Source organism: Lytechinus pictus, chromosome 15, assembly GCF_037042905.1.
Source record: "Lytechinus pictus isolate F3 Inbred chromosome 15, Lp3.0, whole genome shotgun sequence".
NCBI lineage: Eukaryota > Metazoa > Echinodermata > Echinoidea > Temnopleuroida > Toxopneustidae > Lytechinus > Lytechinus pictus.
This window is the reverse complement of record NC_087259.1, coordinates 11295191-11318149: the sequence shown is the minus strand read 5'-3', so window position 1 is coordinate 11318149 and position 22959 is coordinate 11295191. Positions and strand designations below refer to the sequence as shown.

The window sequence follows — 22959 nt, the reverse complement described above, 5'->3', positions numbered from 1 at the left end:
CATGGAAAGATGAATGGATTGATAAATTAACACAGGAGGGAAAAGGCTAAAAAATTGGTAGAAAGAAAGATATGAAGATGATAGGTACACACAAAATAAATAGAGAAATAGATAGGGTATGAGAGAGAATAATGCAGATCACACTAACTAATATCACTTGATAGATATCAAAGTTGAACTATTGTATGATTTCAAAATAAAAAGTGCAGGAACCAATATGGTATTGATAGTTCAATAAATAAGGGTTTATTCATTTCATAAGTTGGAAAATAGAAAATGCAAGACAAATGCTTTTCTTTATATGCATAATGAATAATAAAAGGGTCGAAGCAAAAACTACCCTTTTCAAAGATTTCTCTGGTGACACTTAAAAATAAAGTGCTATACAAACGGTTCCCCAGGTTCTGGTCATTAATATCAATTTAAGAATTCAAAATTAATGGGGCTCAAGGCAACAAAATCATTTTTTGGATTGCAAAAGATGAAAGTCTTGATAAAAACCAAAGCTGTATAAAAATACTACTTCGAGTATTCATTCTCAAATAAGTAACATTATCGAGATGCTTTGCACATGTAGAAAGCATTCAAGGCATTAGTTTTATAAGTAGATAGTCCATGAATACTGTACGTTATTGAAAAAAAAAACACACACAGAGCAAACTAAAGTGAAAATTATACAGATATTTGAATAAATTATAAATATAAGCTTTGACCAACTGTACAATAGAGCAGTAATGCATAGAATCTATTATATACATATTTCAAAACAGGCACATTTGTCAATCTCAAGCTACTACGCACAAAACAAAGAAAATACATACTTTCAGTTGCATCATGATATCTAATAAATAAATACATACATGGGTTAATAATCAAGCTTTAAAGTGTTCCAGTCTCTTAAAAATAACATTTTTCAAGGAACATAAGACGTTTTTATGTTGTGGAAAAGTGTAAATATATCTCACGATGTACTAAAAGCTGAATTAGAAGTGACTGTTTTAGACATGTATAGAATTCAGATTTATATTCAAACATTTCAATGGGACAGTGTACTTAATTAAACAATTTATACAGTTCCTGGAATTCGAAAATTGAGATATTCAAATCTAATTTCATTTGCAAAAATCTCCAATGCAATAGTACCTAAAGAAAAAGTTAACAGGGTGAATAAGATCTATAATACCCTTTCAATACGATAGTTCAGCGAGTAATATAAATATCGAGTATAATTTTACCAAAATACAACCCTGAATAAGTGGAATACTGAACAATAGAGACAGCATATTATCTTTGGGGTAAACTGTACTAAGAATGATATAAATGATTCCCTGTATTATGTCACCCTGACTGGATCAGATATTTGACCAACAAGATTTACATGTATCTGCTGCCATGGGAGCCTCTTTTTTACAGCTGTTGAGCCATGTTGCCATGATACATGTAGTTATCTAGAATGGAAATATTTCCATAATTGTAAGTTCTTTAAAGGTCAAGTCCACCCCAGGAAAATGCTGATTTGAATAAATAGAGAAAAACCAAACTAGCATAGTGCTGAAAATGTCATCAAAATCGGATGTAAAATAAGAAAGTTATGACATTTTAAAGTTTCGCTTATTTTTCACAAAACAGTGATATGCACAACTAGGTGAGTCAATCGATGATGTCCATCACTCACTATTTCTTTTGTTTTTTATTTTTTGAAGTATACAATATTTCATTTTTTATAGATTTGACAAGGACCAACTTGACTGAATCATATAGTATTAAACAATGCTAATTCCACATGTTCATGGAGGAATTAGTCGTAGTATCACTTGACAATGAGGAGAAAATTAGAATATTTCATATCATAAAATACAAAAGAAATAGTGAATGGATGATGTCATCAGTCTCCTCATTTGCATACTGACCAGGATGTGCATATAACTGTTTTGTGAAATTAAGCAAAACTTTAAAATGTCATAACTTTCTTATTTTACATCCGATTTTGATGAAATTTTCAATGTTATGCTTGTTGGATTTTTCTCTTTTTATTCAAATCAACTTTTTATTGGGGTGGACTTGTCCTTTAAGAAAGGGGCTTTCTGATCTTTGAAAGACCAATACCATGCCACATAAAAAAGATACAAGCAATCATATGACTGATATCAATTGTACATCTATGGCAAATCATGTAGTATGACTTACAATTAATTGTAAGATTGATTTTATTTCTTAACAAGTCAGGGTATAGAAGCAGTCCATTGACATGAAAAAAGTAAGACAATAATGGAATGTTGTGAAAACAAAACAAGCACAGCAAATGCTCACTTTTTCAAGATAATTTCATCCAAAAGTAATTCACATGATCTAAACAAAATTGAACAGAAATTACTGTTATACAGCTTTGTCATCCGTACCAACATTGCAAGTTCATAAACAAGGACAAAGGATTACAAAAAGAAAGAAAAATGGGGACTTTGCAAACTCTTCAATGCCACCCAATGGACAAACTTTCACAGAAATATGGACACAAGGTCATTTCGGGTGAAAACTGCTAGGTTTGTCCCCCAAAATAGGGATGTAAATAGGGACAGTTGGCAAGTATGCACTGTACATGTAGTAAATGACAAAGTATGCCAACATGTACTTCTCTCTCTGTACTTATAAAAAGATTTAATCTTGTCAAAAGCTCACCAAAGAAACTGCACAATAAAAAATAATTATCATCATTATTCTTGCTTATATACTGTTTGTTATTCTTGCTTATATACTGTTTGTCATGTACAGAAGCTTTATAAAGAATTCTCTAAACGCTCTATCCACAGAAGTGCAGCATAATTACTCTGGGTTTGGCAGAACAGCTGTTACGCACTTGACTTTTGTACATACAGTTACCTATTTTCTTACTGGGGAACGTTTTTACCCACAAGCTTTGCTTTGCTTTTTTAGTCCGTCCCCCTTCCTTTTCCTCATCTACTTTATTGTACATGAATAAATTATGGAATGGATTCATCATCTACTGTACTTATAAATGTATATTTTTAATGATTTGAAATGCAGTTATATGATCTTATGTGTTGTAAATTCATAATTTTTCAAAGAATTTGGAAATAAAGACATTGAATCGAATTGAATTAAAAGGTTTTATATCTGCTATAAAACACACAATGACTTTATGTTCAATACTGAGGTGAATATCTACATTATATTTCTCAACAACAAAAATTCATCAAAATGATTTAAGTATGAATAGAAAATGACAATACACACTAAGTTCTCAAGGTCTTTTATAGTAGTGAAGATAATACTTTTCATACACATACCAATACACATGCAATTTTAACTTATTTCTTCATTCTCCCCTACATGATCTATTCATCCTAATAATCTAGAGGTATATATGACATTTGGCAGGTGTACAGGCGGAGGATAGATACTACCATGCGAAAGTATGATCTATACACTGAAATGTATATAATTGTAAGATATATGAAGTGCGCAATATCAATATGCAGCACAATGAAAAATGCTATGATTTCCACAATTTTTTCAACATTATATATTCTTATATATATATTTTTTTATTAAAGCTATCATCCACCAAATGTAAAACACACAATCAGCGGTCATTGCACAAGTTTATCTTTAAAGGTATAGTCCACCCCCCGAAAAATGTTCATTTGAATTAATTGATAGAGAAAAATCAGACAAGCATAATGCTGAAAATTTCATCAAAATTGGATGTACATGTAAAATTAGAAAGTTATGACATTTTAAAGTTATATGCACAATTTAGTTGCATGCAAATGCAGAGTCGATGATGTTCCTCACTCACTATTTCTCATATTTTTTATTGTTGAATTATACAATGTTTCAATTTTTACAGATTTGACAATAAGGACCAACCTGACTGAACCATTAAATGTTAAACAATGGTAATTCCACATGTTCAGGGAGAAATGAAACTTAGTTTCACAGGACAATGAGGAGAAAATTAGAATATTTCATATTTTGTATAATAAAATACAAAAGAAAGAGTGAGTGATGTCATCAGTCTCCTCATTTGCATATCGACTGGGATGTGCAAATATAGTCGTTTTGTGAAATTAAGAGAAACTTTTAAATATCATAACTTTCTTATTTTACATCCGATTTTGATGAAATTTTCAGTATTATTCTTGTTGGATTTTTCACTTTTTATTCAAATCATTTTTTCATTGGGGTGAACTTGTCCTTTAAACATTTCTTTTAATGGAATGACTGGCCTCACATTCAATGATAAATTCATGAGATTAAATGAGGAAGAGCAATCACATGTCACTGCTGCATTGGGAAAACACACCATGGCCCAATTTCATGAAAAGGGTTTTGGGTCAGTGGTCTGAAGCTATTGATGGTTTATGCAGATTAATGCATTAATGATGTTCAATTCAGCTGATATAATGAATGTGTGCTTTTGAAAATGAACCTTTTCTTAATATATAAGCTGACATTGTCACACTACATTCATGCATGCTGTCGAAGGTGATAGCATTATTTAGCCCACTGTTTATGTCAGTTAATTTATATGAACAGTGAAATCACTCTTTGATATCCAGACTTGGCCACTCTTCTCTTGATTCCTACAGTCACGATGTCACATGACAAAGGAAGTCACCTGATAGATGCCTATTTGATCACATGACAGCAGACAGAACGCAACCTGCTTGTGTCCTCCTTGACCTTCCTTATCTGGCCACTCTTCTCTTGATTCCTACAGTCACAATATCACATGACAAGGTGTCACCTGATAGATACCTAATGATCACATGACAGAACAGACAGAACTCAATCTGCTTGTATCCTCTCTCATTGACACTCCAAACTTGTCACCTCTGATCTTGATACCTACACACATATGTCACATGACAAGCAGTCGCCTGATACCTTATGATCACATGACGGAGCAGACAGAACTCCCTGCTTGTGTCCTTTTTGACATTCCAGACTTCGCCACCCTTCTCTTGATACCTGCAGGAAAATAAGAGATAACAAGGGTTTATAGCCAATTGATCCAAACCCAGTTGGTTTAAATCTGATTTTTACTTTGGCCTTTATCAGGGGCGGATCCAGGATTTTTCAAAAGGGGGGGCAAATTTTTCGGAGGAAAATTTTGACAAGCCCCCCCCCCCCCCCAAAAAAAAAAAGGTTTTCAACCACAAATGAAGGATATTTCGAACCCAAAAAAAATTGACAAGCAAGCAAAAAAAAAAAAAAAAGCTTCAAAAGAGGGGGCACACCTCGATTTCAATGGCATTTTTACATTACAAATTTTAATTTTTCTTCTCAAAAGGGGGGGCACGTGTCCCCCCCCCCCTGGATCCGCGCCTGGCCTTTATTCTTGGAGTCTGGTTTATAGGCAAATGTCGAAAATCTGTGCTAAAATTATGGGGAGCCTAAAATGTCAAAAACTTGGTTTACATTTTCATGTTTATTATGTGTATATTGCTTACCGGTAGTCCCCATCCTTCAATGGTGAAAAACTACTTTATTATTCCCAGACAGTGATTAATTAATTAATGATTCAAGTGCAAAATTTGCTGAAAAATTGAAACTCTGTTTGTTGTACATTTGGCTAATCATAGTAAAACCACTACTTATGACCAGAGTTGGAATTAAATCTGAGTTCAGAAGAGTTCATGTCAGGTGGTCTACTGTATATTACAATTTGGACTGATTATCACTTGGTCTTATACCACTGGCCATTGCCAGTCACATGTAACCTTAAAAATTTTAAGAAAAATCCCAGTATTGGCGGCCACAACTTCTACAACCCCATGTCTAAACTCTACTTCTACTTGTCTGGTAAATTTTGTTATTTTCCAAAGTTCTGAGGGTTTGTACAACACATACCGTGATCATTTGTAACTTGTGGTACATTTTATGAAGCGGGGGGGGGGGGGGGGGGGGGTTGACCTTAAATTCAACAAGGCAAAGTACAGTAAAGCTGCTATATCGCATAAAAAATCTCATACCAGATATTTTTCATATTATAATAATTTTATATCTCTTGTGGATCTAGCTATGAAAATCTTCATTGCCTTCAGTATTTCCAGTGTCTTTTGTAGATTCTAATGTCAGCAAATAATAATCAACTCCTTATATGAGTTCAAGACAGAACGATTAACCCAATGGCTACGGAATTCTATAAATTCCCTCAGACTTTGTACAGGGACTAACCATTCCAGTAGGCAATGGTTTATCTGGGGAATATTTCATGAAGCAGCTTGCCAGTGAATGTCATCGACAAGTTTGCTCTCAGCCAATAAGATGCAAGGATTTCAGTAGCTTATAACAAATAGTCATTGGAAATCACTGGCTCCCTGTTTCATGAAACATTCCCCTGGTTTATAAACATACCTTCTATGTAGACCTCGCGAACAAACATTCCACCTCCCATGACTGAGCTGTAAAAACAAAGAAAAAAAATGCAAATAAATTATATGTTTCTCACAACAGAGAATGGAAATCTAACTGAGAATAACATTTTCATGTTAAATTCATGACGAAGCTCTTGGTGTCGTAGAATAGACATGGTTATTGGTGGGGTTTTTTCCCCCATTTTGACCCTGCTTTAGAAGAAGTTATCTCAGGTATATACAGGGCAAAGTGGCTTTATGAGGAGTTGTCCAACTTGTTAGTAGTAGTCAATAGCGTTTGTGTCCAGCTATATGCCCATAATAGTCTTGCTACAGGTACGTTGTTATCACTTTATGAAATTCATATCTGAGTACAGTACACAAGAATCTGATAAACAGAATAATAATGGAGTTTTAATCCTTTTCACAGAGACATCAACTCTACATCCATCTACATAACTTTGATACTCTTCTCCTCCCCTTCTTTCTTTCACTTTCTTCTCTCTCCTCCGATTTCTTCTTCATCTTCTCCTTCTTGTTCTTCCCCTTTTTCCTGTTCCTCCTCACCCCTACCCCTCCAAAAAAAAAAACAGAATGGACTTGGTAGGGAGACAACTTACTTTTCTTTTCCAGGTCTGATTCCAGCCTCAAAGACCCCATAGACCGGCCGATGATCTGATGTCTTGATTTCTTCACAGCTGCTGTAGTGAATTAATGAGATGTCAGTTACCCTGCGACTCTTATACAATACCCGATCCTGTGTGCAAATGAAAATAAACCAATACAAAAATCAGTTTACATGTACAATATGTTTCATACGTAATAAGTACTTTCCAACTTGAGTTTGCTATAACCAGAGATAATTAGTATTTGTTATATTTTTACATATTAAAAAAAAATGTGTTTTTTAACATCATATGTTTCATCAAAATTAAATTGATGACCAATTTTTTTTATAATCCAAATCTATGACTAGTACAGATTCTTCTTTGCTCCCTTGGTTTGCTTGAACATTTTCAGAAATAGTGCTGTATATCCAAGACTGCCCCCTTTAAAGTTCTCTTTTATTGCCTCATTAAACCATTTACGGTAAGTCAAGTAAACACAGAGAACATAACATTCGTTAAAGTATTGATTTTTAAGGGTTTGCTTCTTTAACTAGCTTGAAAATTATTAGAAATATTTCAATTTATCCAATCCTCAGCCCATTAAATTTTGTTTGCTTGTTTGTTTTTATTTTTGCCTCATTATACCACTCAAGTCAAGTAAAATATAGAACATAACAGCAGAGACAAAAGTTGTCAGATTTGACTATTCACAATATTGGCAAAGACTGAAATCATGGTAACGAACATCAACATAACTTACAGTATAGGATGGTACCCTGGCTTTGGTTGATGTGTCGTATATATCCTCTCCGATGTCAAATTTGTACGATGGCAGAAAGTTGATTTTACCCTCATGGAAGCCCTGAAATATCTCATCTGCGTAACAAGGAATATTGAATTCATTATAACGAAAAAATCAAAACAAATTTTAAAGTCATTGAAATGATTTATTTCACTTGGTCTATAAGCAGTTGGTATACTTCTTGATAGTCTTTAATATACCACATGATATGTTTTACATAAACTTATGATTGTATCATGAACCAGTTTGTATGTTACAAGCAACTTTAAGAATGACACGCAACCCTTTCTTAGGAGCTTAATCAATAACAAGAGAGAATGTAGAGAGACAGAAATAAAACTGAACTGAGGAAAAATAAAAAGCTGAGAGGCAGTGGCAGAGAAAGAGAGAGAAGGGAGTGTGGGAAGAAGAATGCAAGGGAAACAAGAAAGTTAGTAGAGTATTTAACAGAAAAATAAAGACTTTATGGAGGAATAAAATTCAAATCTTACTTCTTTGCATTGCTTTATTGAGTTGATCATGTTGCAGTAGGATATCATAATCATTTTTATTGCCTCTTTTCAGTTGATCAATCCAGCCCTCGACCCGAGCCTTGTTCTCGGCCAACCGGAAGTTGAAGTCTCCACACCAGAAAACGCAGTCAAAGCGGGTTGTCACATCACCTAAAACGATATCAAATTTTAATTTGTCATGGAAACAGTTCTCACATAATAGCAGCAGTAGCAATATGCATGCTTGGTACCTGATGTAGGACCATGCCAGAGAGCCAAAGTTCTGGGATCCTTAGTCAGAAGCTCTGCTAGGCATGCTTGACTGTAGCTCCTACAAGAAGCCCGGGACATGCGCATGCTTTCTGCATCTTTTATACATATGGAAAGCAAACATGGACAGAATAAAAAGATATAAAGCGCTGCTGGTGAGCACTTGACTGTGCAATTAATTGGAGCTATGGATAACACTCTTCCGGCTAATTTTCAGACATTCTTTTCCCTACAAGCTTAGATGGTGTGGGTAAGAGAAGGGTTACGGTTCAGGGCCCCATCTTACAAAGAGTTACGATTGATCCAATCAACCACAACTATGGAAAGTTAGCAACATCATCATCTAAAAAGCATGTTAGTTCCACATGTTTTCTAGATATGTTGTATATTCATACACTCTTTGTTGTCTTGAACATTCAGTGTGATCCTCTGTATTTCCACAGGACATTGTGCAAATTTTCTATGTGAAAAATTATGACATTGATGGATTTCCATCTAGTTGAGGTTGATCGGATCAATCGTAACTCTTTGTAAGGGGCCCAGGTCTTAACAGATGCACATATACATGCTTCCATAATGTTGCATATGGAAAGCCAATGCAGCAATAATAGGGACTTTATTATCATCATGTTCTTGTTGGATTTTCATGATAAATACAAATATTTTGTAACAGTCACTCAGCTCTGCATTTGTCTTGTAAATAAGCCTTATGGAGTGGCATATTTTTTAAAACTTTTTTATTACAAGAGTCCTTCTTCACATTCAAAGCATCATGATGTCCTACAGCTCTACAAACTGTACATCTGTAATATCGTACTGGAATAACTAAGATGATCTTACTTGTAAGTATATTAAACTTCCTGGTTGGTGGGACTTTCTCTGGTAGACTGATGCCTTTCAGGATCTTCTCATAATCAAACAGTCTCTCCTTCATATTCTCATCTCCAGCTATGTTTACAGATTGATAAACAATATTATGGGCAAATATAAATAGATAGATTCTCAACTTCTTATTTTTACAGATTTTGGCTAATTGTAATTGTAATAATACATGTCTTAATACTTTCACGTCATCTGCTTTTTAAATCATTGCAATTTTATTGTTAATTGTATGTTTCCTTATTTCCTTCACATGTATTTACTAATTTATTTATGCCTCTCTTATGATGTTGCTATGTAAATGAATTGTTATAATTGTTATGTTATGCTATGTACATTGTCACAGGGCCCCATGGGAGACCAACACATTGTTGAATGGGCTTCCCTGTTTTTAAATAAATAAATAAATAAACTACAGGCAGTTGAAATTCATGCCTCATCCAATGCCAGACCAAGAATACATTCAATACACAATTACAACTTTCCAATAATGATCTCTGACCTTTGAACTTTGACCACGTGGCCAGAAATCCAATCACAATATCTTCACTCAAATGTGCTTACACAAGCCAAGTTTGAAACTGACCCCTTTAAAATGGTTCTTCAGTTGTCATGAGAAAGAGATGTTTTCAGGTCTATAATGACCATTTGTGACCTTGACTGTTGACCCCCATGACCCCAAAATCTAATCAGATCATGATCTGTCACATATATATTCATATTTATGAAGACTCAACATGAACACTCAAAACAATTTTTTAGTTATCATGAGGACAAGATATTTCAATGTATGTAATGACATACATGTATGTGGCCTTTGACTTTTAATTTCATGACCTAAAATCCAATAAGATCATTTTCACTCCTCTATGCATATTTGGACCAAATCTGAAGTTGATCTGTCAAACTTTTAATTAGATATCGCGAGAACAAAAACGGGATGGAAAGACGGACAACCATAAAACAAAATATCTCTGTCAACTAGCATAAAAGGAATATCCAATACTTACAGGTAAAATGAGAAACAATGAAGATAAATGAAGTCCCAAAGAAGTTGAAACTGACAGCTATTGCACCCTGTAATACAAGAACAAGGAGTAGAAAGATGGATTTGTACTTAATATTTCAAAATAATCCTAATCATCATGCACACGATTACACCATCTATTTCATATTCATCATACTTCTTGTAATTATTGTCAATTGAGAACACTACAGTGATGTAAATGATGGCCAGTACACACTTTTACATGGTCATCTACAACCAGTTTGTGCAATAATTAATCATATTATCTATAAATGCAAATTGCACATTTACCACACCATTTTATCATTCCCATGGCCCTCCCAATTTGAACTAATATGTTTCGTGTAGCACCACTTGGTAATAGGGAAACCAGAAATACATCAAATGAACATAAACTGAAACAGAAACTAGCACACCAATGGGCATGTTTCACAAAGATTTAAGAGCAACTTAGAGTCACTCTTAAATTCCCATTTGCATACATGTGGTATAAAACGCATCACCACATTGGTCAAATCATGCAGCTACGAGGATGCGCACTTCTGCAATAATATTGGGTGTTGCACATCATGTGTGTGTCGGCATTTAAGCATAACTTAAATCTTTGTGAAGTACTCCCCAGGGTAAATTGGGGTATCTTTAATTAGTACAATAACATGTTTCAGTCACAGCCATGCACAAAGTTGTGCATAACTTATGAACAATTTTGTGAAGCACTACCCTAGTATTAGATCAAATAGATAAGATCAAACCAATTTACAAGAGAATCATGAAAATGTTCCACATAGACATAAGTGTCACTTAAAGTCGAGTTTATTATGTCAACGTGCGCAATGGTATGAAACGCGTAATATAATTTCTTGCTTTACGTAAGACATGTCTTTCGGTATAATCTGACCAATGTGGTGGTGTTTGGTAACATAATATAATACAAAACCCCACAGAAATTAAAGTCAAACTTAATGGTCTAAATCCACAAAGGTGGTTTTGAAAACCGTCAGTTGAAACCATGTTTTATGCCGATTTCATGTACATGTATAAATTAGGCTTAATTTACCACGTATATTAAAAAATGTCCACTGTTGATGAGTGCTTTTCTCACAGTGTGCCAAAATGATGCCTGTTGCCATGGTTGAGCATGCTATTTTATTAATGATTCCACTGTTTTTTAATCTACTCTTCAAGACAGTGGACTCATAAATAAAATAGCATGCTCGACCATAGCAACAGGCGTCAATTTTGCGAACTGTGACAAAAGCATGCATCAGCATTGAACATTTTTTTGTATGCGGTAAATTAAGCATACTTTATACATGATATCTTAAAAAACCATGATGGGTTCAACCAACGGTTTTCTAAACCACCATTGTGAATTCGGGCCAATTTCATTGAACTCATCTCAAAACAGCCTTGAAGATTTCAACCAACTAATGTTAAACCAAAGCAAATGGCTACAGTATAAACCAATCAACAAACCTTTGTTTTAATCATCGATCCTGGTCGAGTGGATACTCTGGATTCTTCCACAGCTGTAAAAAAGCAACGAGAATTACTCATACTAAAGCACATTTCCAACACAAAAATATTTGCATATTATTTGTTAATTCTGTAGAATGTGTCATCCGGAGAGTACATTGGTATGTTCACTGAAGGATTTTACAATATCATTAGATTTTGATTTATTCTTTACAAAGACGTTTCATAGTCTTTGAAATGCAAAATTTCAACAAAATAAGAACAGTTTTTATAGGATTGCTCTTCAGGCAATTTGATATAGTTTTAGGGAATGATTAGCCAAACCGCATCTATTAGTGCAAGGAGGAATTTACTGCTTTTGAATTCCATCTTTGTTTTAATTATACAATGTCATAAAATCACACTTACGAGAGCAGAACCAAATGAGATCTCTCCTTATGAACACCACACATTGAAGGACACCGTGCGCTGCCGAGTGGAGTAGAACGTGTGATGGACCAAGGGTTTCCTGTAGACGTATCTCCCATTCCGTTCTGTCAAAACAAACAAGAGTCACATCGGATTTTATTTATTTTGAGTTGTGTATACTTAATCTTGAGCTACATCGCAACTTTCAGATTACAGCCGGGGTAATATGCAGCACTTAGTAACATTTTATTAAGCACTAGACAGTGCGTCCCACAAAAAAAAAGCAAACCGTCTTTAGAGCTACATATCACAATCGTTGAATGTGTTTAGATTATAAATTTTAACATAAATAGTAAGAATGATATCTCTTCTTTGGTTTAAGAACAAACACTTAGTGAATTGTTCGTGTCTTGCAGAGTAAAGCAATAAATGCGGAGACAGGTCAGAAATGATTTGCACAGAAACTTGCATGTAAATCTGCATCCACTCCCATTTAGAGATTTAATAGGGGAAAAAAATACTTAAGATATGCTAATTAGCCTAGTCCCCTTTCTTCACGCAAGGTTGTTGCATCCTTGACAAATCTCGACCTTTTTTTTCTGTGCTTCTTGGATTTGACATTGAATTTTCAAACTGTTCAAGATCATCTAGATCATTTGGTATCAAAGTGAAGAAGAAAACTTTATGACTGTATAGATGAAAGACTATAAATCGTATTGCTATTTTGAAAAAATATAACTATGAATCTCGGTTTTCTTTTTTGGTGGGATGCACTGTATAAATGTTACATATTACAGTCAGACCCACTTTAGCAATGATCTGTAAAGATGGACCATTCATCTATAGAAACCACAAGTTCAGCTTCTCTCAGAGTATTCATATTTAAACACGTATTACTGGAACCTGCCCATAAAGTCCTAATTCTCATAAACGCCACAGGAGTGTTTCATCAAAATTTGTCCACCGACAACTGTCAATGATGACTAAATTCAAGATATTTGATTGGCCGAGAAGCTATGGCCTTTGACTGTTACTATGGCAACTGTCAAGAGAATGACTATTAGTTGATGCTGACAAATTTCATGAAATGGTGCCCCTTCAGTGGTCTCTGTAGACAGGTTTGAATCTATCATTCTTGTCTAAACTCACATATCGGGAGAAGATTCTTGCGTGCCAATGACATAGACATCCTGCATGTACTCAATGTCTTCAGGTAGAAGCAGATCATCAAGGTTCTCAGGTATTTCCTGCAATAGAGATAGTAGAGATTTGAGATCAATTAACCCAATGGCTACTGAAACCCGGTAGTCCCTATACTGAGCCTGAGGGAATTACAGAACTCAGTAGTCAACAGGTTAAAAGAAATGGTTGTAGCTGGATCATAGGGTAGGTGGAGGCAATTCAACTATATTGTTGTTTAAGAATGCAATCCCAGGTTTTCGTCGTAACTTGATTTTGTTAGTAAAAATTCCCCTATCAAAGTATTTTCACATTTTTTTCTTATGAATTAGACCCTCAATCTAAACAAGGGTTCCTTGCACTCTACCAAAATGTGACATCATAAATTTGTCTTTTTGTATTTCAGCATTTTCGTTACTATATTTCAGTTGAGCATGATAAAATACCTCGGTAACTAAAATTTGGTGGGAACCAGTCTGGACGAGGCCCAAGATATGACCTCATGAGTACCTCATAGGCCCCAATGAAATCAATGTACTATGATGTATCCATGAGGTCATATCTTGAGCCCCCCCCCCCCGCATGGACCGATTCCCACCAGGGTTGTGGGTGTTTTAAAATCATACCCAGACCAGTGTAGTATTTAATGAAACAACAATTAGTGATTATCACTGACAGAATTGTTCCGAGCCAATCGAATGCAAGGATTTCGGTAACTTATAAAAATGGTCAGTCAAATCATCTGTTTCAGGAAACGATCCCCAGAACTCAACTTGAAATCTCACCTTGTCTTCGTGCATGTTCCAGGTTGCAACAAAGATACGTAGCCTTCGCTCTGGAAGATGGGAATCCAGTTCATCCTTGCCGACCAGGGACCCTGAATTGCGCACCCCTCCACTCAGGTAACTCCTACAGAAACAATGTCATAGAAACCAAGGAGAACAATAATAATTATGCCATAGAAACCAAGGAGAACAATAATAATTATGCCATAGAAACAAAGGAGAACAATAATAATCTTGTCATAGAAACTAAGAACAACAACATGTGGCAACCCCTGCAACCTTCTTCAAACGTTATACAGAAATTATGACCTTGTTCATATATTTTTTTTTTTTTTTTTTTGTTATGTACTACATATTTTCTTTGATATTTGATATTTTAAAAGTTGCAGAAACAATGAATGAGTGAAAAATAATCAGGTCGTAGAAACTGCGAAAGACAATGATAATCATGTCATAGAAGCTAAGAAGAAACAATAAATGAGTGAAATATAAACATGTCATAAAAACTAAGAACAAAGATAATCGCCATTGAAATCATGGAGAACGATAATCACGGCAGTATTCAGTCATATGATAGCATGACTGAAGGGACACTTAATGTAGTCTTCAAAATCCTTCTTAAATTTGTCTTTATTGTCAATGGAACTTCCCAAAGTTACAATACATGTATACATCTCTACCAACACTCCTGAACCTTGATATACTAGATATTAGAACAGAAAAGAAAACTGATCACCATGTAGTTCACAAGCCCCTAAGAATGTCTTGTAACCTAAGCCAGGGATTGTATCAACTGTCAATTTATTAAAACTACAGTATTATCTTTCATTATCACACTACGCTGAAAAATATATGTCAAAAATGTAGATTTCAAAACATTATAAATGACTTACATGTTTCCACTTCTTGCCCCCTTATTGGTGAGCGTGTTCAGTAGCAGGGAGCTGGATGCCATAGACCTGTTGGTTTCAGACATGGACCCACTGCTAAGAACTGCATCGGATATCTCCGAGTTTCCGAAACTATCCTCAAGATCATTATCCCTCTTGTAACTGGTCCTCAAGGAAGGAGACATGATGGTGTTAGGAAGTGGAGGAGGAACACCGGCATTGGTTATAGGGGAGAGACGTCCAGCCCTCAAGGAATGGCTTGGACTCGCAACAAGGGCATCACTGTCCTCACTATCCTCTATATGCTGTAGTTTGTCTTTTAGATATTGCTTCAGGTTTTCTTCATCTTCTTTATCATCATCTATGTCTTCATCGCCATCACTCTGATCAGGAACCGTTCTATTTGGCAACTCAACTTCTCCCTCACTTTCCTCTAAATGATCACCCATCAAAGTTCCTTCGATTCTTGGAGGAACATTGTCTGTTCGAGGTTTAGACGAGGGTACCAGTGGACTGACAACGATTAACTCATCATCACTGTCATCATCATCCTCTTCAATTAAAGTGACAGTCGTCTTTGGCTTCACCGTATGTTCTTCAACTATATTAAATGCATCATTATCCTGCAGTCTCCTACTCACACTACTTTCATGGTTCTCCCCAGTTAAAGCATGTTTGTTTGCCGAGTTACTAAATGTAGTTCTAAATCCAGTCCTGTCTTTCATTGCACTAGGAACTAAAACATCACTTCTGAGTTCATTTGATTTCCCTTCATCTGGTAATATATCAAGCGCATCACCATCATCATCATCTTCTAAAACATCACTTGGCTTTGAAAGGACATCTTCCATCTGCTTCGGTTCAGATGGTAGGTGTTTCTTTCCACTCGACAAACTTCCAAACTCATTTCCCTGAACAGAGTTTTTGTCTGCAAATGCACTGAATTTCTGTGAATCACTAGTTTCTGTCTCTACAACACCATCTATCCTAAACACATCTCCCCTCTGTGTAGGTGCATCATACACAGTTTCCTTGATTTCACTGGTGTCGTACTTTGAAACCCCATTTGTTCCAATACCAACTCTACCTATGCTTTCTTCCGGCTTCACACTGAACGTTCTCTTAGGTTTCTCCAGCGGTTCCAGCGCTCCACGTGGAGCAAGGGGTTCGAGAGCTCCTAACCCTCGACTCGTCGGTTTCACAGGATCTAGAGATGAAGGGAAGAGGGGGGATTTCAAGGTTGACTTCTCTCCCCAATCCAATGGCTTGGGCCGCGATGGGTCGTGGCTGGTGGCCATTCCCTGACTGTCCCCAGCGATGGCATCACTGATCCTGTCTCCTTCTACCTTGGCTGACTGCTTGATATCATCAGGAAGGGCAGAGCCACCATCAAGTAAGCCATTGGACAACTTCCTATCAGTTAGATCATCTTTTGACTGACTATCGGGTGGATGAGGTAACAGAGCATCCTTCGAAGAGTCACGTAGTGAGCTGTCAGATTTCTTTAATTTCCTGTAATACATTGACGTTAAATTGACGTTAGATAACCAACAGAATAACAAATAAAATATAAAGAGAAATAAAGAGAGCAATATAGAGAATCAGACACTATGAGCTACATGACCCATTCCTATTGTACCAAGATGATGATGCCCATTATACACTAAGTAAAGGGGGTGTTGCAAGAAAATATTTGCAATCAATCGCAATATTCTGTTGCAATTTTATAATTGATTGATCACTTTTATCTACAGCAAATGAGATTACACTCCTTGTTTCATGAAGCAGATTAGCAATTAATCGCAAATTTACAATTAATTGCACGGCATATGCTTGATTTCGGGAACAGAAATTGACTTGCAATTGATCGCAAGTTTCTTGCAACGCCCCATAAGGCTTTTAAACTGTACTCTTTCCTGGTCATAATCTTTCAGTACACAGTCTTAAACATTTCCTATAGTTTGCAAAACAGTCTGAAAAGTAGAGACTTACTCAAAGATGAGGTTCCCCCCCACCCTTTCTGCCAATACATAAGGGAACACACACACACACAAAGGATCATCGATTTACTTTTGTTCCTTTGAAAAATCTTAAGGGGATATGTTGAAACTCTCAAATTGGCAACATGGTGGTTAAAAGGGTGGACTAGATTAGAAGGAATTTATGTGTTTTTCCCCCTCTAAGTGCCTTTCCGCCTTGGGCAAAAAGTAAATACATGTACCAATACCATAGACAGTATATTGACACATAACCTCATGAATGTGATATATCATTCAGAGTAAAAGTTTGGACAAAGTCGACAGGGCGGTCCCTTCACTACATCGCAATCATATTACCTTTGTGGCTGATTTCAAATACAAATGAGAACTAATTTTGAAAAAGATCCCAACTTTCTTATTGTTTGTCCAATTTTGTTCAAACTTTCACCTATCCACTTCTCCAATTATTCTCTTATAATCAACTTTCAATTTGTGTTGGATTCTCTTTAAAACAGCTCATCTTCCAAATATGCATACATTACCTGAGTCGTGCAAGGGTCTTTGATTTCTTGCTCCTGGTACTGCTAAATCCATCTTCAACTGATGAGGTGGATCGAGCAGAGAGGGGCTCTAAATCCCCTATATCCATCTTGTTCTAGAGATCAGGAATCTTTACAAGAACGCCATTACCTACAAAAATTAAAATAGATATATCACTGCAGGCCTACTATTGAAAGATAGTGATGCGATTCAAGGAAAATCATATTGAATATATTAAAGGAAACCAAACCCAAGAAGAGAAGCAATCTTATTGTAAGTAAAATGAGAGGAAAAATTAAAAAAAAAATTTATCAAAATCGGTTATGAAATAAGCAAGTTATGGACGTTTAAAAAGTCTCATACTTTCTATGGGGATCCTCAAATTGGCAAACGTGCTGCAAAAGGGATGAATTAGTGGACAAGTCTCCATTTGTTTTGTACACAAATTTTCAAATTTTCCTCATTATCTTTCAAATTGCATTTTGCCTCCTTCTGAGCACAACACATGTCATGGGAAAATATAATTCACATTACATATGTCAAGGCAAGGTCAGGAGGAAATAATGTGAAATATGTAAAATAAAGGGAGTTGCGCGACAGCCATGGCAATGTAAGTCACTTTTTTTTTTCCTTTTAAGTTTATTTTTTCCTGTTATGGTGGCGCATTTCAGGCCAAAACGGAATAATAATAATAGTCTGTATTTTGGTCCAGTTCTTTTTACAAACTTTTCTGAAATAGAGTCTAACTCTAAACAAAAATCGATGAGCCCCGTCGGGGGATTTTGCATTAATGGCGGCTGCACGATCTGTGTACGAGAAAAAAAAAAAAAATGTTGTTAAAAACCTCCTTGAAACAGATGGCTGCCAGCTGTGACCATGGGAGGGGTAGGTCACCCCCCAAACCCACACCATCGCTTCGCTCGGCCGGGCTTGGTCGCTTCGCTCCCTTGCACTTCGCTTCTCGTAAAATCTCACTCTCAACAATTGTTGGCAGCCCAGGATCTACGTGTACCCAAGCCAGGCCAGGCAGGCAGGCCAGGAAACCTTGGGCAGGAAGGGCAGGCACCGGACTACGCGTACCGTGCCAGTCAGACCGCAGCTCGCGCGGTAATGAGCATATTCACGAAGATTTATTCAGCGGCCCTCTAGCGGTCTCCGAAGGAAAACGTGCGATCAATTTGGCTTGATTTTCCCAGTGAATTGGAGGGGCTGAAGTTATAGCTCTGCACTGGTCGCTAACTTCAGTTTACGTCAAAACAAATTGTGGTAAGTTATTCTCAAGGCCTTCATCTACATTTTGATATATAATTTTTCATATTTCGACATTTTCAACCTACCATTTTTACCTCTTTAATTGATGCTTATTTTAGTAATATTTTAACTGCGATTTTGTAGTCGGAATTTCACTTTTGGTTCCTGACTTTGCTACATAACCAAATTGTTTCGATGGGGGTTTTTTATAAAGAAGAAAAGTCAGTGTTCAAAATATGTCAGAACCAATTTGACGCAAACTCACCTTATATTTTTATCTTAGAGAAAATGATACCCTAAAAATCAAGAAATTTACGTTTTACCCGGAAGTAACCTTCCCGTTCACTCTACGATGGCGCGAAATAATGCAAAAATTACGTTCGTCGCGGGTTGGTAGGATTTCGCCTTTGGTCCCATACGTTGAAACTTCTGTAATGATGACAGATGGCTCGCATTATTTATGTGACTGTGGACGGTAGACCTGTTTTTTTTTTGGTAATTAAGACTTAATATAAACGAAGCTCAATAAGTAGATCTCTTCTAAAGTTTTATTTAATGATTATTAGGTTTCCGAATTCCATCAAGTTTTTATAGATTGAGATATTTCTTGATTTATGTTGAAAATGTTAACTAAACCTTTTTTTCTTAATTAGTCGAAGTTGAGTCCCACAATGACTTTTGCCCCAGGCTGCGGTTAAGAATAAAATGATGATTAGCTTAGACAGTCTACTCTATAGACTATAAACAGTTTAAAGTCAAACAAACAAGTCTGGTACTACCGTACTCAGTAGTATTTATAAACCATTTTGTTCAAATAAAAAAATTGTGGCTGTCGCAGACAGTACTATTATTAGTCTCTTGACTTACATGTCAAATAATTCATACATGTACTTTGAATGATTATTTAGTAATTTAGACTATTTCTCTCTTTTTTTTGGTCTCTTCTACACACAGATCTGCACACTTGCTGACTCTGGTCTCTGCTCGCTTCTTCATTCTGGGAGATTCCATCATGTACTATACCGGTCAGACTGATTTGGACAAAGCCATTTTTTCGTTTGCAAATTTTGAATTGATAATGATACAACAGAAAATTGATCTTTATCGATATTGGAAACAAAAAAATTAGAGCACAGTTTTGGGGAGGACTAAGAATACTGACTTGGACAGGAATACAGCTTGACAAAACTAAGAATACACAATTTAAAACCAAAGAACATTTTTAATGTTACTAAATAGTGCTTTGCAAGAAACTTTCTACTCAATCACACATTCCAAAATCAAGGGTAAGTCATTTGATTAAACACAAACATGTAGTTGATTTGCGATTGAACATAAGTTTCTTGCAATGCCCCATAATTATATTTTGTTCTCAAGCAACTCTGTTAAATGTTATCTAATGTGCTGAAAGTTAAGTGTTATGTATGTTCACAATTTTTTTTTCTCGAAAGGTATAATATATTTGTCCTTTTAAACTGTATTCGAATGTGGTTACGCCTTGTTTTTGTTTTCCACAGTAATTATTGCATGTATGAACAGAAGTGAAATATTTGTTGTGAAGCACTGAGTGAATGTTGTGTGATCATGGAGCTATGGTGTGATGGTATTATAATTAATTCATCATTTTTGTTATAAGACTGTAAACCTGGTGGATGTGAGGGAGTGGCCTGGATGAAAGGAAAGTGAACATGTGTCCAATTACTGATTTGCATATGTTTATACAATTTTGTTCGTGGATAAATATTAATGTGCATTCCCTACATTCCATGCATAGAATAAGGAGAAGTCCACCCCACCAAAAAATTAATTTGAATTTAAAGAAAAATAAAGTATTGCAGAAAATTTAATAAAAACTATGATTCAAAATTTAAAAAATTACTATTTTGACATTGAGAAATTTGCCTAATTTTATAAAACAATTATATGCTCATCTTGGTCAATGTGCAAATTACAGAACTGATTATGTCACACACACTCTAATTTCTTGTGTATTTTTTTGTTTGATACATGTTCATGACATGTACGGTATATTTTATTTTGATTTTCTCATTTTCTTTGACAAATTTTGAGAGGGATTTTAATTCCTCCTTTAACATTCGTAGTTTCCATGAATGTAACCTATTGTGATGCGACGAAGAGTTTTTATATCAAATTTGCTAAAATTGATATAATAAAATGCAACCAAAATTTAGAAAGTAATGTGATGTGACATAATCAACTCTATTTGCATACCATTGTTTTGTGTATATAACTGTTTTGTGTTAAAAAGGGAAATTTCTCTATTTATTCAAAGAATTTTTTGTTGATGTGCACTTGACCTTTAACTCACTTCCCTTCCCACCCCTGCCCAAATAATTGTAATCAAGAACTTAAAAATCAAAAGTGATTAAGAAGAAGATTTAATCATATAGTTAGTAATAGCTCCATGATTTAATAACACAGGCCTAAATAGAAATTCACATGAAAGTAAAAAGAGAATAAAGCTGGGTAGGAACGGGGAAGGAATATGATTTAAAGAAAAAGCAAAAATATATCCCCACCACCCCCCCCCCCCCCCCAAAAAAAAAAAAAAAACCACATACCGGCGGGTTCGATCCAGGGTCCCTGCACACGTCAAAACATTGTGCTTACGCAAGTCGGCATAGATCGCATTCGTACTACTTCTGGGTTTTTAATGCTATATAAAATGTTGTAGTTTGTAAGTCTGTGCGCCGTTGTTGACCAATCAGAATCAGAACGCGTCGGCAATTCTACTGCAATTCCAATCATTTCGCGATGGACATTGCCGTGGTTTTTTGTGGTTCCTGACTTTGCTACATCATGTAATTTCATAATTCTTTTTCAGTCATAAAGAAGAATGTCTACACTTTATATTGATGATAATATCAATTTGATGCAAGTGTGATTTCTATGCAAAAATACGCTCCGTTTATTCACATATATTTCTTGAAAAAAATCCTTTTTTCTAAGCTAAATATCGGTCTTCAAAATACGTTAAATGTGCATTTTAGGCCGCATTTTATTTAACTGATCAGAAATTCCAAAGCCTTATCTATAAAATAAGACCAATTTTGTGAGGAATAAACGATTCTAAGAGCAAAAAACACCGATCGGAAAGTTCGTCTTCACAGCGGATTACGTATGCATAACCACGGACGGCTATGCATACCGCTGAATAAAATAGAGCACTTTCGGACGGGCTGCGGACTGACTGGCCGGTAGCAGTTCAAGCTCGCGAAGCGTCTCTCACTCAGCTCAGTCGCGTTGCACTCAGTCTGCAGTCCGATTTCACAGGTTTCAAATTACAGCAATCACGTTTCTTTCACGCTGACTAGAATAGTTAAGTCATGAACACATTTAATTATAATCCACCAATACATGTACTTACAGATAATATTCAAAATATACCGCTAAATATTCAGGTTTTCATCCGCTTAACGACATCTGATTTGGATTGTTGCTAGCGATACCAAACTATTTATGGTAGCTTGAAGTGAAAAAAAGAGAAAAAAAACAGGAAAAAGAAATCGGACCTGCGGACGGTACATACACGCACAGATTGCTCGGCTCACAAAATTACAAGCGCAAGAAATCTCTTTTCCCTTTAGGCTTTACTTCTCCTTCTTCTCCTCCTCCTCCTCTCTCTGCTCCTTCATCTCACCCCCATCCACCCCACCTCCTTCTTCTCCTTCTTCTTCTTAATTCTTCATCAACAGAAAATAATTTATTTTGTTTATTATAATATCTAGCTCAGGGGCGTCACAGCGGGGGGGGGGGGGGGGGGGGGGGGGGGGGGGGGGGGTGGGGTTGGGGTGCTTGGGGGGGGGGAGAAAATAAAAGAAAAGAAATAATTAAGGGTGGAATATGATAATATCTTCTAAATGTTACGTCAAAATCTATCACAAAATTTGATATTTTATAATTAAAAAATGTCGAAATTATTGCTTGCTCGGTTCGTAACTTTTTATATAAATTGTGCCCATTACGACATATA

At 35.7% G+C, this 22959-nt stretch overlaps 1 protein-coding gene across 2 annotated transcripts; it reads right to left on the bottom strand.

Moving 5' to 3' along the window:
- Window positions 1–223: 223 nt before the first annotated feature.
- LOC129277749 (uncharacterized) lies at window positions 224–22441 on the bottom strand. Of its 2 annotated transcripts, XR_010295868.1 has the most exons (15): window positions 22354–22441; window positions 17717–17864; window positions 15199–16707; window positions 14306–14429; window positions 13491–13588; window positions 12342–12466; window positions 11934–11986; window positions 10441–10507; window positions 9392–9499; window positions 8282–8452; window positions 7749–7864; window positions 7001–7137; window positions 6382–6428; window positions 4769–4992; window positions 224–4639 (listed from the first exon to the last, which is right to left on the bottom strand). XR_010295868.1 is itself a non-coding variant. In XM_064110430.1 (14 exons), exons 2-14 carry the CDS (start codon window positions 17821–17823, stop codon window positions 4916–4918), a joined length of 2739 nt encoding a protein of 912 aa, XP_063966500.1. In that variant the 5' UTR covers window positions 17824–17864; window positions 22354–22441; the 3' UTR covers window positions 224–4915. The 2 variants fall into 2 exon arrangements, 1 of the variants encoding a protein (XP_063966500.1); XM_064110430.1 differs by having other exon boundaries at window positions 224–4992.
- Between the last annotated feature and the right edge of the window lie 518 nt (window positions 22442–22959).

Excerpts from the sequence above, each read along its gene's own strand:
- LOC129277749 (XM_064110430.1), bottom strand. The coding sequence starts at position 17,823 with ATGGATATAGGGGATTTAGAGCCCCTCTCTGCTCGATCCACCTCATCA. Across the intron at positions 14,430-15,198 it reads GGGGCAAGAAGTGGAAACAT|GAGTTACCTGAGTGGAGGGG; the intron begins GTAAGTCATTTA and ends TTGTTTCTGTAG. Across the intron at positions 4,993-6,381 it reads TCGCGAGGTCTACATAGAAG|GTATCAAGAGAAGGGTGGCG; the intron begins GTATGTTTATAA and ends ATTTTCCTGCAG.